The sequence below is a fragment of the Engraulis encrasicolus genome, chromosome 4 (genome assembly GCF_034702125.1).
Source record: "Engraulis encrasicolus isolate BLACKSEA-1 chromosome 4, IST_EnEncr_1.0, whole genome shotgun sequence".
NCBI lineage: Eukaryota > Metazoa > Chordata > Actinopteri > Clupeiformes > Engraulidae > Engraulis > Engraulis encrasicolus.
Genome location: NC_085860.1, coordinates 7,193,629 through 7,206,756, shown reverse-complemented (window position 1 = coordinate 7,206,756; position 13,128 = coordinate 7,193,629). Strand labels below are relative to the sequence as shown.

Sequence of the window (13,128 nt, the reverse complement as noted above, 5' to 3'; positions counted from 1 at the left end):
GTGTGGTCTACAAAAAAATCACTTATGTTCCCTCTTTTATGCTGTTAACATAAAAATCAAAACGGCCCTGATTGGTCGACTGTTCTCCGGAAGTGACATCCTCAGTGTAACCGGATGACGTGTTTAAATCATCCTAGCTCGCAGCTGTTGTGCTACTAAGTGGCAAATTAACTTTTTTCGTCGTAATTCATAATGTGTACAAATTTAACAGTTAACAATTTGTAGTATTTGGATCGATATATACTGGCTTTCGGGTATTGTAAGTTCATACATGATTGTAAACTTGGCGCCTGCCAGTTTACGTGGATTATCATTCCTGCTCGGTTAAATACAGGGTCCGTATTGCTATCGTTGTTTTGTAAGCAACTCTTTATCGTTGCTCGTCTACTTTTCTTTTTACTCCGTTTTCATATCGATACTCAAACTGGATTTATCATTCTAACACGGTGGTTAGCAACTTAATCGCTGTCACGGAGGGGATCCACTTTCTTTCGGGCTAGTATCTCGACTAGCTTTTCGGCTCACCGCGATCATCGGTAGTGGGTAGCAGCATGGACTTTGAAAATGTCCTGGCAATGGCTTCCCAAAATCAAGGCCTCAGCAGCCTTCCGGTGGGTCTGTTTTTCTTACTCGGGTACTGGATATTTGTGACAAACACCCTGAAAGATGTTAAATGACTCGTAAACAACGCGTAACCTTTTAAGAAGCATGCTAAGTCAAGCCACGTTGACATTGGAGGAATGAGCCAGCAAGTGACATGGAAGACAAGTATCAACTTGAATCCATTCCATAAAATCGCTGCCTTAGAATTATGATCGTAATCAGTGTACTACTGAATACTTCTACCTACACCATTTGTCATTAATATTTTTGTGTACTTGGTCACTGCGACATGCTATTGTACTTCACCTGACTGGGCCAGCCATAGTCTTTCTTTCATTTAGATTTGTTTTGTTTTGTTTAGAGATGTTACTAAAATGTTTAACAAACAAATGTTTAACAAACAAACAATATTTCTTGCAGAAGCGGTACAGTTTACAAACTGGACCGCCGAAAAAGGACCCCAAAGTTAAAGGTGTCAATTCATCTGCGGTCCAGGCTTTCTTGAAGAAAAAGGAGCAGGAACAGAAAAAGAAAGGTAAAAAGTATGACTGTTTTATGTTTTTTACACGTACACTGAAACTCTCACTGAAATGGGGCATATAGTAACATTAACATGTAGTTGAGTTAGATACAAATGTTTCCTACGTACTTAAGTGTTACTTTTTGTTCCTGTAGTGTTGCAGATGAAGAAGGCGAAAGAGGAACTCCAGGCCAAACGCGTGGAGCTGAAATCGGACCGCAAAGCCAGAGCTATGGCCTCACGCACCAAGGACAACTTCCACGGCTACAACGGGGTCCCTGTAGTAGAGCCCGATCCTAAGCCACGGAGGAAAAGGGGGTCCAGGGGTGAGGGCGATGAACACGATGGCGACGACCCTCAGAGGAGTGACACGTACGATGATGACGAGGACAACTACGAGTATGCGGGCACCGACTCTGAATCGGAGCCTGAGCCCGAACCGCAGAGGCCCACTGTGAGACACGAGATGTCCTCCAGCTCCAAATCCCACTCCTCCAAACCCATCCCCAAGAAACCTGGTGTCGGGGGCGGTGCATCCAAGGCCGCCCCGCCTCCCATGAACTTTGCCGAACTCCTGAAGCTGGCTGCGAAAAAGCAGCACGAGCCCGTGGAGCTGAAAGCGGTGCCAAAGAAGGACGACACGCCGCGCACGATGAAGGAGCTGCGGGAGCAGAGGGAGCGCGAGATGAAAGAGCGCGACTTGATTGAGCGCAGGAAAAAGCAAGACAAGGGCCGTGATGCCAAGGCTGCATCCGACAGCAGCAGCAGCAGCAGCAGGAACAAATCACAGCTCAACTCGAGCAGCACCCACAGGAAGGGTGCTCCCGAGGGAGATGGCAGGGGGGGCAAGCCACACAAGAGTGCCCCAGAGAGGTCGTCCTCCTCTGGGGAGCCCAGCAGGAAGCCAAAGCCGCCCCATGGAGATCGGCCGTCACACTCCTCCTCCTCGCACAGCTCCTCCGCCAAGCAGTCTCACAGTGGCAGCAGCGGAGACCGACCAAAACACACCACAAGTTCCTCAGGTTCCTCTGGCGGTAAGGCCCCGATGAGGACTGGCTCTCAGGGCTCCACCAAACAGCCAGCCCCCAGGCCCTCCTCCTCCAGCCAGAGGCCCAGCACCGCAAGTGACCTTAACCCAAAGAAGGGCAGCCACATGTCCTCCTCGTCTTCTTCATCGTCTTCAGGAAAGCTAAACTCCTCCGGGACCAGGCCCTCAGGATCCAGCCAGGGGGCAGAACGCAGCTCAGGAGGCCAAGGAAGGCCCAGTCAGGGCAGCTCGGAGAGAAGGGGTTCCTCGGGGCAGCAGAGACCCTCGGGGGGCCAAGGTGGTGCTCCCCGGCCAAGCAGTAATGGACAGGTTCGACCAGTACCCGGTGGAAGTGCTGGAAAGACTGCAGGGGGTGCACAACAGAGACCTGGGGCCACACAACAGAGACCTGGGGCCACACAACAGAGACCTGGGGCCACACAACAGAGACCTGGGGCCACACAACAGAGACCTGGGGCCACACAACAGAGACCTGGGGCCACACAGCAAAGACCTGGGGCCACACAGCAGAGACCTGGGGGTAGTTTACAAGGCAGGCCAGGGAGTAGCTCACAGGCCAAGCCTAGTGGTGGTAGCCAACAAGCCAGGCCTGGTGGTAGCCAACAAGCCAGGCCTGGGGGTAGCTTACAAGCCAGACCCGGAGGTGGAGGGGTTCGGCCTGCTGGAGCAGGTGGTGCGATGGGACGGCCAGGTGGCGGTGGTCCCTCAGGGCCTGGTAGGCCACAATGCACTGTGGTGTCAGAGACCATTTCCGTTAAGAACATGTCAAAACCCGGGATGCCACCCAGGCCGGGAATGCAAGGCAGGCCGGGTATGCCGCCCAGACCAGGAATGCAACAAGTAAGGCCGTATGGTTATGGGCCCCCAGTTAGGCCGCCTGGTAAGATTTTCATATCTGGGCCTATTGGCTTTCATTAACATAGCTAAGCACACCAATCATGTTTTAAGTAACGGTAATGCCAGTACGAATGAGCCAATGTCTGTAAATCTGTCAATCAAATATGAATTTAATCATGTTAGACAAAATTGCAAGTTGGACATGAAGTGTAAATTATACACAAAATGACAAATGCAATCCGTAAACAAAATTACAGTGAAATTGTCTTCCAGTGTTGCTGAAGGCATGTGTTGTGCTAACAGGCCTAGGCAATTTCAGGCATGCCTTTTACTCAGACAAAGCATAGTGTTTGTGATTTAATTACGGTAGTTTACGGACAAGTTTGTTTGTTTGTTTTTTTTGGTTCGAGGACATGCTCAAGTTAAGATGTAGCGACTATTATGTGCACCAGTGTCCGTTACAACACTGAAGAATCCATGGCTTGATGTTATTATTGTGTTGCATGTGTCATGGCCAGTACAGGCTGTAGGCAGCAGACCAGAATCTGCGCACCCGCATAACAGCCGGGATGGGGAGTCAACAGGCTTACATATCCATTGTCACCCACCACGGCTTTGTCAAGCAGCAACACAATGCAGAGTTCACAGCAGTAGTCTCTTGTTATGGCACAGAAAAGGAATGTTTAGAGATTGTAAATAATGTTTAGATTGTAGTGATGTTCTTCCAGAACAACAGCCCAAGAGGTTAGAGGGGTGAATCAACTGGTAGCATGGTTGTCTGTCACACTGGTTTGGCTAATATCCCACAGACAGAATTTCTGATCAGACAGAGCTGCGGTTAATATTTAATTCTGATGACATCACTGTTGTCTTTCATTGGTTCTCAACATCTCGGGTAAAGAATCAACTGAGGATATGGAGGTTGGCCAGACAGTCTTGATGATCCTAAGTCTTTGCTGCATCAAACGTTCTTAGTTTCAGATTAAGAGCAACCCCTTTCTATAGGTTGATTCAATTGTATGTTGGGGTACTTCATGTGAAATCAGACACTTTGGGGCCGGACTGACATGGATTTTAATAAACGTAGTGTGACTTTTCAGTGGCAAGGTAGAACCCTAGAACTGCACTTACACGAATCTGGCACTAATATTAAGAGAGAAACTGACTAAAAAGTTTTAATTAAGAGCGTTGGACATCATTGATTATGTCAGTTAATGTAAGTCACAGAGAGATAGTTATGCTTTTGTTTGAAAACTCTTTTCTGACTCTCACACAACAGTTATCGAAGTATGAATTATGAGATTAAAATATGTAAACAATGAATAACAAAAACAGCTATATTTTAAAATGGCCAATATCCTTCCCAAACCTACCCTAATGTGACTTAAACGTTGAAATGAATTGCAATAGAGTAGTCAGTGTTGGGGAAGAGTTCCCCACCTGACATGAGTACCCAACCTGACATTCCGCCTAAAATGCTAACGATAATTTGGGTAGAGTGTCAGGGTAATATTTTCAAACACTACTGTATTACTACTTTACTACAACTAATATCAATGTTTATGTCACTATCTGAAATGATTCAAGTTTATACAACAATTGTTAAGCAACCCTGAAAATTCCATTTGCAATACAAAATCGTTATCTTTTCAAGGGACCTAGTCATGGTGGTACGTGTTTGTAAAGTGTGGCTGCCTTGACTATAAAGTGCTGGGGAAAACACTGACTGTATATAAAGAACTGCAAGTTGCTTTGGATAAGTGACACTTGGCTAAATGTCACTTGTTTTAGCTATAACGTTCAGTAATGTAAATCATATGTTGCCTAGGTGGGATGCTACCTCCAATTACGTCTGCGTACAAGCGGCAGTATGATGACGATGAGGATGACGAGGATGACCCAGAGATGGATGACTTCATAGACGACGAGGGAGAGGACCAGGACGAAATCTCCAAACACATCAGGGAAATCTTTGGCTACGACCGGAAACGGTGAGTCGAGCTGACATCAGGGTTGAAGAAGGCGACATTTTACTCTGTCAGTCCTTACACTTGCATATGAGGAACATTAAAAACATTTCCAGTCCTAACTTCCTTCCCTTTCAGTAGTACCATCACATATATGTCAACAACGTACACACACACACACACACACACACACACACACACACACACACACACACACACACACACACACACACACACTAAAGATGCTTGCTTGACCATGTGCATGTTTTGGTATTCTCCAGATACAAGGAGGAGAGTGACTATGCATTACGCTTCATGGAGAGCAGTTGGAAAGACCAGCAGAAAGAGGAAGCAAGGAGGTAAGACTTGGAGAGGACCCTCAATGCACGTAGGAATTAGTCGTGGCCTAATGGTTAGGGAGTCGATCTTGTAATCGAAAGGTTGCCAGTTCGAGTCTCACACTAGTAGGCAGAATGTGAGTGCTCTGCAGGTACGCTCATCAATGGGGCACCAAAGTCTCCACCCCTTCCGGGAGGCTCATGGGGCTGTGAAAGCCAAAACTTTTGACTGGCTGTTATGGACTCATCAAAGCCATTATCCGATCCACCTCGCATTCCCCCGTCTATCACACATATGCTCTACCTCATAATTAATGATAACCAATGGTGTGCTTGTTGACTTCACTTGGCAAGTGATTTTTGAGTTGTGTTCGTGCAAAAATATGTAATTATTTGGACTACACAACAGACGTTGCATGTCCGACGTGCAGCCACTTTAGCCGTGGTTCAGCAGTAGGGTTGGCTGTGCCTCGGTTGACGTCAAATATGTGAGGCGCACGTTGTAGTCTCTAACACAGTTTTGCACAAAAGCTAAAATAACCTTTCTTGAGTGCTGAAAATGAGTGGTCTTACGACGCAAATCCAAACCTTAAAAATTCACTGCCATCATATGTGAAATCCGGAGCACATGCCAAACGGGATGAGGATTTAGCTTGACTCGCTCCATTTACTCCCATTCAAAATTTTGAGAGCTACAGCCCCACGGCTCGGAAGTAGAAGGGCGTGACTTTGGTGCCCCATAGCTGAAGTGGCCTTGAGCATGGCACCTAACCCCATATTGCTGTTACTAATACGCTGTACATAAACAACTAATTTGCTTCGGATAAAAGCGCCTAATTGTAATATAATGTAAAAAAACAAGAAACTGCAGACAGAGGTTGCTTGTCTATATCCACCTCCGCATCCACTTTAATTTATGTATCACCTATCTCATATGTCTGTTCTGTGTGTGTGTCTGTGGTGCCTGTTGCCTGTTGCCTGTCCGTCCTGCGCCTGCCTGTTAGCCTGAGGATGGCTGTGATAGAGGACGAAGAGGAGGAACGGCGAGAACTCGAGGAACTCAAACGACAGAGCGCCAAGAGACGAAAGCTAAAATGATCTTAGACTGTCACAAGGCATGCAAAATCCCCCGGCCCTATAAATGAGTATAAAAGCGTGCTCGTGTGTAATATCATATGGAACACGGTGTTGTAAAGCACATTGATCCTAAATGCATGTTTTTTTCCCCTCCACCCCTCTCAAACACCCCCCACCCCTTGCCCTTCCCACCCCTGTTTGCAGTTTGCGCCTGGGTATCCAGGAAGATGAGGAGGACATCCGCATGGAAGAGGAGGAGATGAAGCGGAAGCTTGCGATGAAAGCCAAGCGGAGAAAACTTTAGGCTGTGGCAAAAGCAAAAAAAGAAGAAATCTGTCTAAAATGGACTCTGGGTTCAAGAGATTGTGAATGAGTGATGTAAAATGCACAACATGTGTCTTGCAGCCTGGTCTCATACTTTTCACACGTTAATTTATTTGAATATCCCCTGAGAGGGAGCGGTTTTGCACTACGGAGAGAGCACTGTGTCGCTGTGGACACTGTGGAAAATTATGTCATGAAAAAAAGCAACCATGGATCTCATTTTTTTGTACCGACAAACAGCCCATGCATATGTGTACGTGTGGAGGCCTTACATCATTGTTCGAATGGATCAGAATGGCTAATTTTATTCTATTAATATATGGTCAAATAAGTATGGTCAAGTGAGAAATGCCATTTATTTGAATTGTACTGCGCTATTTTTGTCGTTAAAGCTCATTTTGTCAAAAGATGTTTTTGTGTTTTGTGGTGTGTGTGTGTGTGTGCGTGTGTGAGAGAGAGAGTGTGTGTGTGTGTGTTACTCAGTTACAGCAACGTTACCAAACTGTCTCTGGTTACAGTACAATATAATAAATGTCCTATAGGGGCTTACTATGAATATATGAATTCTGTTGTATTACCAGTTGCAGACAGTCAGATTTACATCATGTTGCATGGTGTAATTGTGACATGAAAAAGAAAGGTCCATAAAAGTGTGAAGCCCCCATAGCCTACATCAACAATGAATTCTGATATTGCTATAGGCTACAAAAAATCTGAAGTGGTCTGTCAAAGTTTAAGATGCCAGTTTTATTACCTGAATAATTATGATAGTTCAACTTGATTAGAATCAGGTTTCCCTTATGGATTATGCAAAAGAGGCTGTTTATTGGGTGGGTACTGTTGTTCCTCAAATTACAAATACCTCATACATAATGTATACAGTGCCCTCCATAATTATTGGCACCCCTGGTTGAGATGTGTTAAAAGCCTTAAAATAAATTCAGTGTTTATTGCAGAAGAATACTGTCACACTAAAAATTTTAGGAAAATGTAGCCTTCAACTCAAATGAATTGTAGGAAAATAAAAAAAATCCCTGACTAAAAAATAATTATTTTTCATTAAATCACCTGTTCCACAATTATTGGCACCCTTAACAATTCCCAGGAAATAAATATAATTGAAGCATTTCTGTCATTTCTACAGTAGTTTTCAAAGTTTACCAGAGTATGTAGGAACATTTAATTAGTAATTCATCACTTCCTGTTTCCCTGGGGTATAAATATGACGTGACACCGAGGCCATTTCTCTTATCCACTCTTAAACATGGGAAAGACAAAGGAACACAGCATACTAGTAAGGCAGATGTGCGTCGACCTTCACAGGTCAGGCAGAGGCTACAAGAAGATTGCCACTCAACTGCAGCTGCCCATATCCACTGTGAGAGGAATAATTACGAAGTTCAAAACAACTGGAACAGTGGTAAACAAGCCTGGACGAGGACCCAAGTTTATTTTGCCACCACGCACAGTGAGGAGGATGGTAAGGGAAATCAAAAGATCTCCAAAGCTCACTGTTACAGAATTACAACAAATGGTAGCATCCTGGGGTCACAAAGTGTCCAAATCAACCATCAGGCGCTGTCTACACGCCAACAAGCTGTTTGGGAGGCATGCACGGAGAAAACCTTTCCTCACCCACAATCATAAACGCAAACGTCTGGAGTTCGCCAAGCGGTATTGGGGCTTCAACTGGGACCGTGTGCTTTGGTCAGATGAGACCAAGATTGAGCTTTTTGGTAACAAACACTCTAAGTGGGTCTGGCGTGCCACGAAAGATGCGCATGCTGAAAAGCACCTCATACCCACTGTGAAGTATGGGGGTGGGTCAGTGATGCTGTAGGGCTGTTTCGCTTCCAAAGGCCCTGGGAACCTTGTTAGGGTGCATGGCATCATGAATGCTTTGAAATACCAGGACATTTTAAATCAAAATCTGTTGCCCTCTGCCCGAAAGCTGAAGATGGGTCGTCACTGGGTCTTTCAGCAGGACAATGACCCTAAACATATGGCCAAATCTACACAGAAATGGTTCACCAGGCACAACATAAAGCTCCTCCCATGGCCATCTCAGTCCCCAGACCTCAACCCCTTTGAGTACCTGTGGGGTGAGCTGAAGAGGAGAGTACAGAGGAGAGGACCCAGGTCTCTGGATGATTTAGAGAGATTCTGCAAAGAGGAATGGCTGAAGATCCCTCTTTCTGTCTTTTCCCATCTTGTGAAACATTATAGGAGAAGATTATGTGCTGTTTTGTTGGCAAAAGGGGGTTGTACAAAATATTAACAACAGGGGTGCTAATAATTGTGATACACATTATTTGATGTCAAATAATTATTTCTTTATGTGGGATTTTTTCCCCACTGAATAAATGCACTTGTATTGAAGGTTGGATTTTTCTCTTTTTTTCCATTAAGGTCCCATATTATTTAGAAAAAAATAATAATTGGAAGCTAAAAAACACATCTTAACCAGGGGTGCCAATAATAATGGAGGGCACTGTAAATCATGACGTTAATGGTGAGCGTTCAATAACCAGGTTGCTGCAGTACCATAATTTCAGACATGAATCCAGAGTTGCACTGAAGAGTTTCTTCTTTGCCTTGCGGGTTGCCGTAGAATCTGGGCGTTCCTAAAGTTTACGGAAGTTTTTCAATGTCCACTTTGACAGCCGACTAGGCAACCGAGAATCTGCCACTCTGGGGTTTATTTCGTTATGTTCAAGTCTTAACGGTCAATCTACTACTAATGGTCAATCATGGATCTAACGTCGGAGCCAGTGAAAAGATTACTTTCCAAGGTTTGTTGTTCTTACTATCCAGTAGAAACTTGTTGATATAGCTTAAGCAAACACTGTGCTACCCTATTTAGTTAGAACAGAAGCCAGTTTCACTCGATAAAAGTCATGACACCTACCACCGGTTAAACCTGATAGTTCACCGCCTGACATACCGTAGCCTACCAGAGTAGTAGGCCTAATATTGGCTGTCAGGAAGTAGCAGGATGGTTGATAATTAACCTAATATTTACATTCAATATGACCACAAAATGATCACATATGATGACTTCCTTTTCTAGTACAAATTTCGGGATTCTGCAATCGAGGAGCTTCAGAAAGTGCATCGCATTCACCCTGACATGCAGATAAATGTGGGCTCTTTCAGTAAGTGTGCTGTGGGGAAAACATCAAGTTTTATGCCCTATATTATTTTCCTGGTGAATAGAAGTGATAGCCTACTGAACATTTTACCAACACTGCTGTTGTCATAGACGGCATTAAATAAACTCTTACTCACTAGAAGGCCTAGGCCTACTGGACAAGTCATCCATTCAAACATGCCGTTCAATCAAAACAGAGCTCAGTGAATAAATGATGTCACGTTTCTGATTACCCCTCTTAGCATCCGCCGACAGATTGCAAAAAGACCTGCTGAAAGTAATTGGTAATGTCCCGGTTAAATATCAAGGTAAGCAAACCCACTGAATACATTTACTCATTGACTTTTCGTGTTGGATACTGATGTTCTATAATTATATTTATTAGAAATCATAGCCTTTGTATCAATTGTGTATTCATCACTTTTCTAATGTTGTGTAGGCAAGACCTACAACCTGCCCATCCTGATGTGGTTGCTGGAGTCGTTTCCTTTCACCCCTCCGGTGTGTCTGCTGAGACCCACTGCTAACATGGTGGTCCGAGAGGGGAAGCATGTGGACGCACGGGGTCGGATACACCTGCCATCGCTACACAGCTGGGACCATGTAAGAGTTAAAAACTGATGATGAGTCTGTGTGTTGCTTTGTGTATCACTTTACTATGGGGTTCTTTGTATGTAGGTTGTAACACACTATTTGTATTGTATTGTAACAAAATATTTCCTTACTTAACCTAGTTTCAATGTTCTTCACTCTCCTTGATAATAATGCAATTCAGAAACATGTCCCAATTGTCAAGTCAAGCCAAGCCAGGTGTGTGTGTGTGTGTGTGTCTGCGTGTGCGTGTGCGACATGCAAGTGCTGCCTCTAATTATCGTGATATGTTAACATGAAGCACATGTCATGGAGACTGTCTTATCTTGTCTCATCTGACTTGTGATGTTTGTGCTACTTGTGACCAGCCCAAGACGTCTGTGAATGGGCTCCTGGCAGAGATGATCGCCAAGTTTGAGGAGGAACCCCCACTGAGCACCAAGCCTTCAGGAGAGGCAGAGGACCCCAATGACCTACTGGCCTTTGTCTCCAAGCTCAAGATGCATGAAGCAGGTCAGGGAGGGTCTCTGTCAAAGTTCAACACATTACATTATGTGCACCCGTAGCCTAATGGTGATAGGGAGTTAGTCCTGGCGATTGACAGGTGGCACTTTTGAACCCTGTAATATTGAGTGGGTAGAATGGGTGGTCTCCTAACACCCTCATCCATGGCTAAAGTGCAAGTCATGGGTGAGCGGTTAGGGCGTCAGACTTGCATCCCAGAGGTTGCCGGTTCGACTCCTGACCCGCCAGGTTGGTGGGGGGAGTAATCAACCAGTGCTCTCCCCCATCCTCCTCCATGACTGAGGTACCCTGAGCATGTTACCGTCCCACCGCACTGCTCCCCATGGGGCGCCACTGAGGGCTGCCCCCTTGCACGGGTGAGGCATAAATGCAATTTCGTTGTGTGCAGTGTGCAGTGTTCACTTGTGTGCTGTGGAGTGCTGTGTCACAATGACAATGGGAGTTGGAGTTTCCCAATGGGCTTTCACTTTTTTCACGCTTTCACGTACGTAAGCCCACATTGCTCCAGCACTGTAACCAATACGCTGAACTGAACTAGTAGCTTTGGATACAAGTATTAGCTACTGTAAGTGTGTTATGATGTCATTACATTTATCACACACTTATTCAATGTGACTTATGAGTTCTTTAAGCACAGGGGGCAGTGACTGAAGCCATGTAGGGGGTATCTTTGCTTGCTCAGTGGTAGGACTACTTATGTCATGGATGAGGGTACTGGAGACCACCCACATTCATCCTGCTGTTAGGCTACTTCCTGAAGCTGCCCCCCACACGGAGTCTCACTTTGCAAATGTAAAGAAGATGGCAAAACAGTGCAGCCGTGGCCTAATGATGCTGGAAAACACAATATGGCAGTTGGTTCTTAATTTTTTGCTTAGATGTTTGTAAAAAGTTCCGTTCCCTTACTTGCATTCCCATTTGACATAAAGGATAAATGTGTCAAGTCAATTCATTGCTGAGCCATCGGTAGGAAAGTGCTTAAACCATATAGTAACATTAATCTGAAACATTGCTCAAAATGTTGCTTAGTGTGTTACTATCTCAATAAGTAGTCCATTGCTTGGCATGCAAACACCCTTGTTTCACCCTTGACTTAACATGCCTAATTGAAAACTACCTCGAGGTCATACCAGTGATGCGCTTGACTTGTTTCTTTTTCCTGAAGTGGGGAGCAGATTTGACACGCTCAATAAAGTCACCGTAGTTGGCAGTGGAGACTTGGGCATGGCTACAGTGATGAGCATTTTGGCAAAGGTCAGTGTCTTTCATTGATGAGTTCAGTCATCTGAAGTAAAAATAGACTCTGTGTGTGTGTGTGTGTGTGTGTGTGTGTGTGTGTGTGTGTGTGTGTGTGTGTGTGTGTGTGTGTGTGTGTGTGTGTGTGTGTGTGTGTGTGTGTGTGTGTGTGTGTGTGTGTGTGTGTGTGTGAGAGAGAGAGTGCGCAATGCATTGTAGTATGTGTACATTATGTGTTTTTTTTTCCTTTTGAGAATTCCACCTGACTTACCGTCACTATGCTGTGACATGTTCACATTTTCCTCTCAGGGAGGTGTGGACAAACTGGTTTTGATTGACATTCCAGGGTGCTCGACAAAAAGCGGGACAATGGATTTAGAAATCTTCAGCTTGCCCAAAGTGGAAGTTTCTAAAGGTATTGGCAGCAAAAGGTCTACATCCCCAACAGTACAGACCAACAAAATGTTTATAGTTTCAGCTTTTCGTTCATTTCTACCATTTATTTTGTACATCTTGTTTTATGCAGTGTCCTGTGGTTCAATGAGGTTGCACAGTGATTGAACTTGGACCTTTTAAAAAATATTTGAAATACCATCTCTTGATGTTCGTGGAGACCTATTTACACTACATAAGAAGTGTCACAAAACTTAAAAAAAAAAAAACAACCATTTCTTTATTTAAGTTTTGTTATTTTACACAAACACACAATAACCCCAATCCCAAGGCACAAACTGAAGGAAAATACATACGTACTTGCATACATACATAAAATAAGTAAAATAAAATACAATAAACCAACAAAGTGTCACAACACTTAGTATGAAACAGCACATAATGCGAAACGTCCTCTATAAAGTATCATTGGAAGAGATGTGTTGGACTACTTCATTGTATATGAATTGTGGTCATCA

General features: G+C 44.5%; 2 protein-coding genes across 3 annotated transcripts in view; both read left to right on the top strand.

Annotated features, from left to right (window-relative positions):
• Positions 1–125: 125 nt before the first annotated feature.
• Positions 126–7,355, top strand: spty2d1 (SPT2 chromatin protein domain containing 1). 2 transcript variants are annotated; one of them, XM_063196603.1, is made up of 7 exons: positions 126–611; positions 1,024–1,138; positions 1,279–3,051; positions 4,837–4,999; positions 5,257–5,334; positions 6,318–6,428; positions 6,595–6,692. In XM_063196603.1, the coding sequence occupies exons 1-6, from the start codon at positions 552–554 to the stop codon at positions 6,409–6,411; spliced, it is 2,283 nt and encodes a 760-aa protein (XP_063052673.1). In that variant the 5' UTR covers positions 126–551; the 3' UTR covers positions 6,412–6,428; positions 6,595–6,692. The 2 variants fall into 2 exon arrangements, with proteins under 2 accessions (XP_063052673.1, XP_063052672.1); XM_063196602.1 differs by lacking the exon at positions 6,318–6,428 and having other exon boundaries at positions 6,595–7,355.
• Positions 7,356–9,313: 1,958 nt separating this feature from the next.
• uevld (UEV and lactate/malate dehyrogenase domains) overlaps positions 9,314–13,128 on the top strand; it is an 11,020-nt gene continuing 7,205 nt past the window's right edge. Inside the window, exons 1-7 of the mRNA XM_063196601.1 lie at positions 9,314–9,506; positions 9,785–9,869; positions 10,108–10,173; positions 10,305–10,468; positions 10,825–10,969; positions 12,147–12,235; positions 12,527–12,632. Coding sequence (XP_063052671.1) covers positions 9,465–9,506; positions 9,785–9,869; positions 10,108–10,173; positions 10,305–10,468; positions 10,825–10,969; positions 12,147–12,235; positions 12,527–12,632 — 697 coding nt within the window. The 5' untranslated portion in view covers positions 9,314–9,464. The remainder of the gene's footprint in view (positions 9,507–9,784; positions 9,870–10,107; positions 10,174–10,304; positions 10,469–10,824; positions 10,970–12,146; positions 12,236–12,526; positions 12,633–13,128) is intronic.

What these genes read in the sequence shown, in the direction of transcription:
- spty2d1 (XM_063196602.1), top strand. Translation starts at nt 552, where the DNA reads ATGGACTTTGAAAATGTCCTGGCAATGGCTTCCCAAAATCAAGGCCTC. An exon ending in GCCCCCAGTTAGGCCGCCTG is followed by an intron (nt 3,052 to 4,836) that starts GTAAGATTTTCA and finishes TATGTTGCCTAG; the next exon opens with GTGGGATGCTACCTCCAATT. An exon ending in TTTGGCTACGACCGGAAACG is followed by an intron (nt 5,000 to 5,256) that starts GTGAGTCGAGCT and finishes GGTATTCTCCAG; the next exon opens with ATACAAGGAGGAGAGTGACT.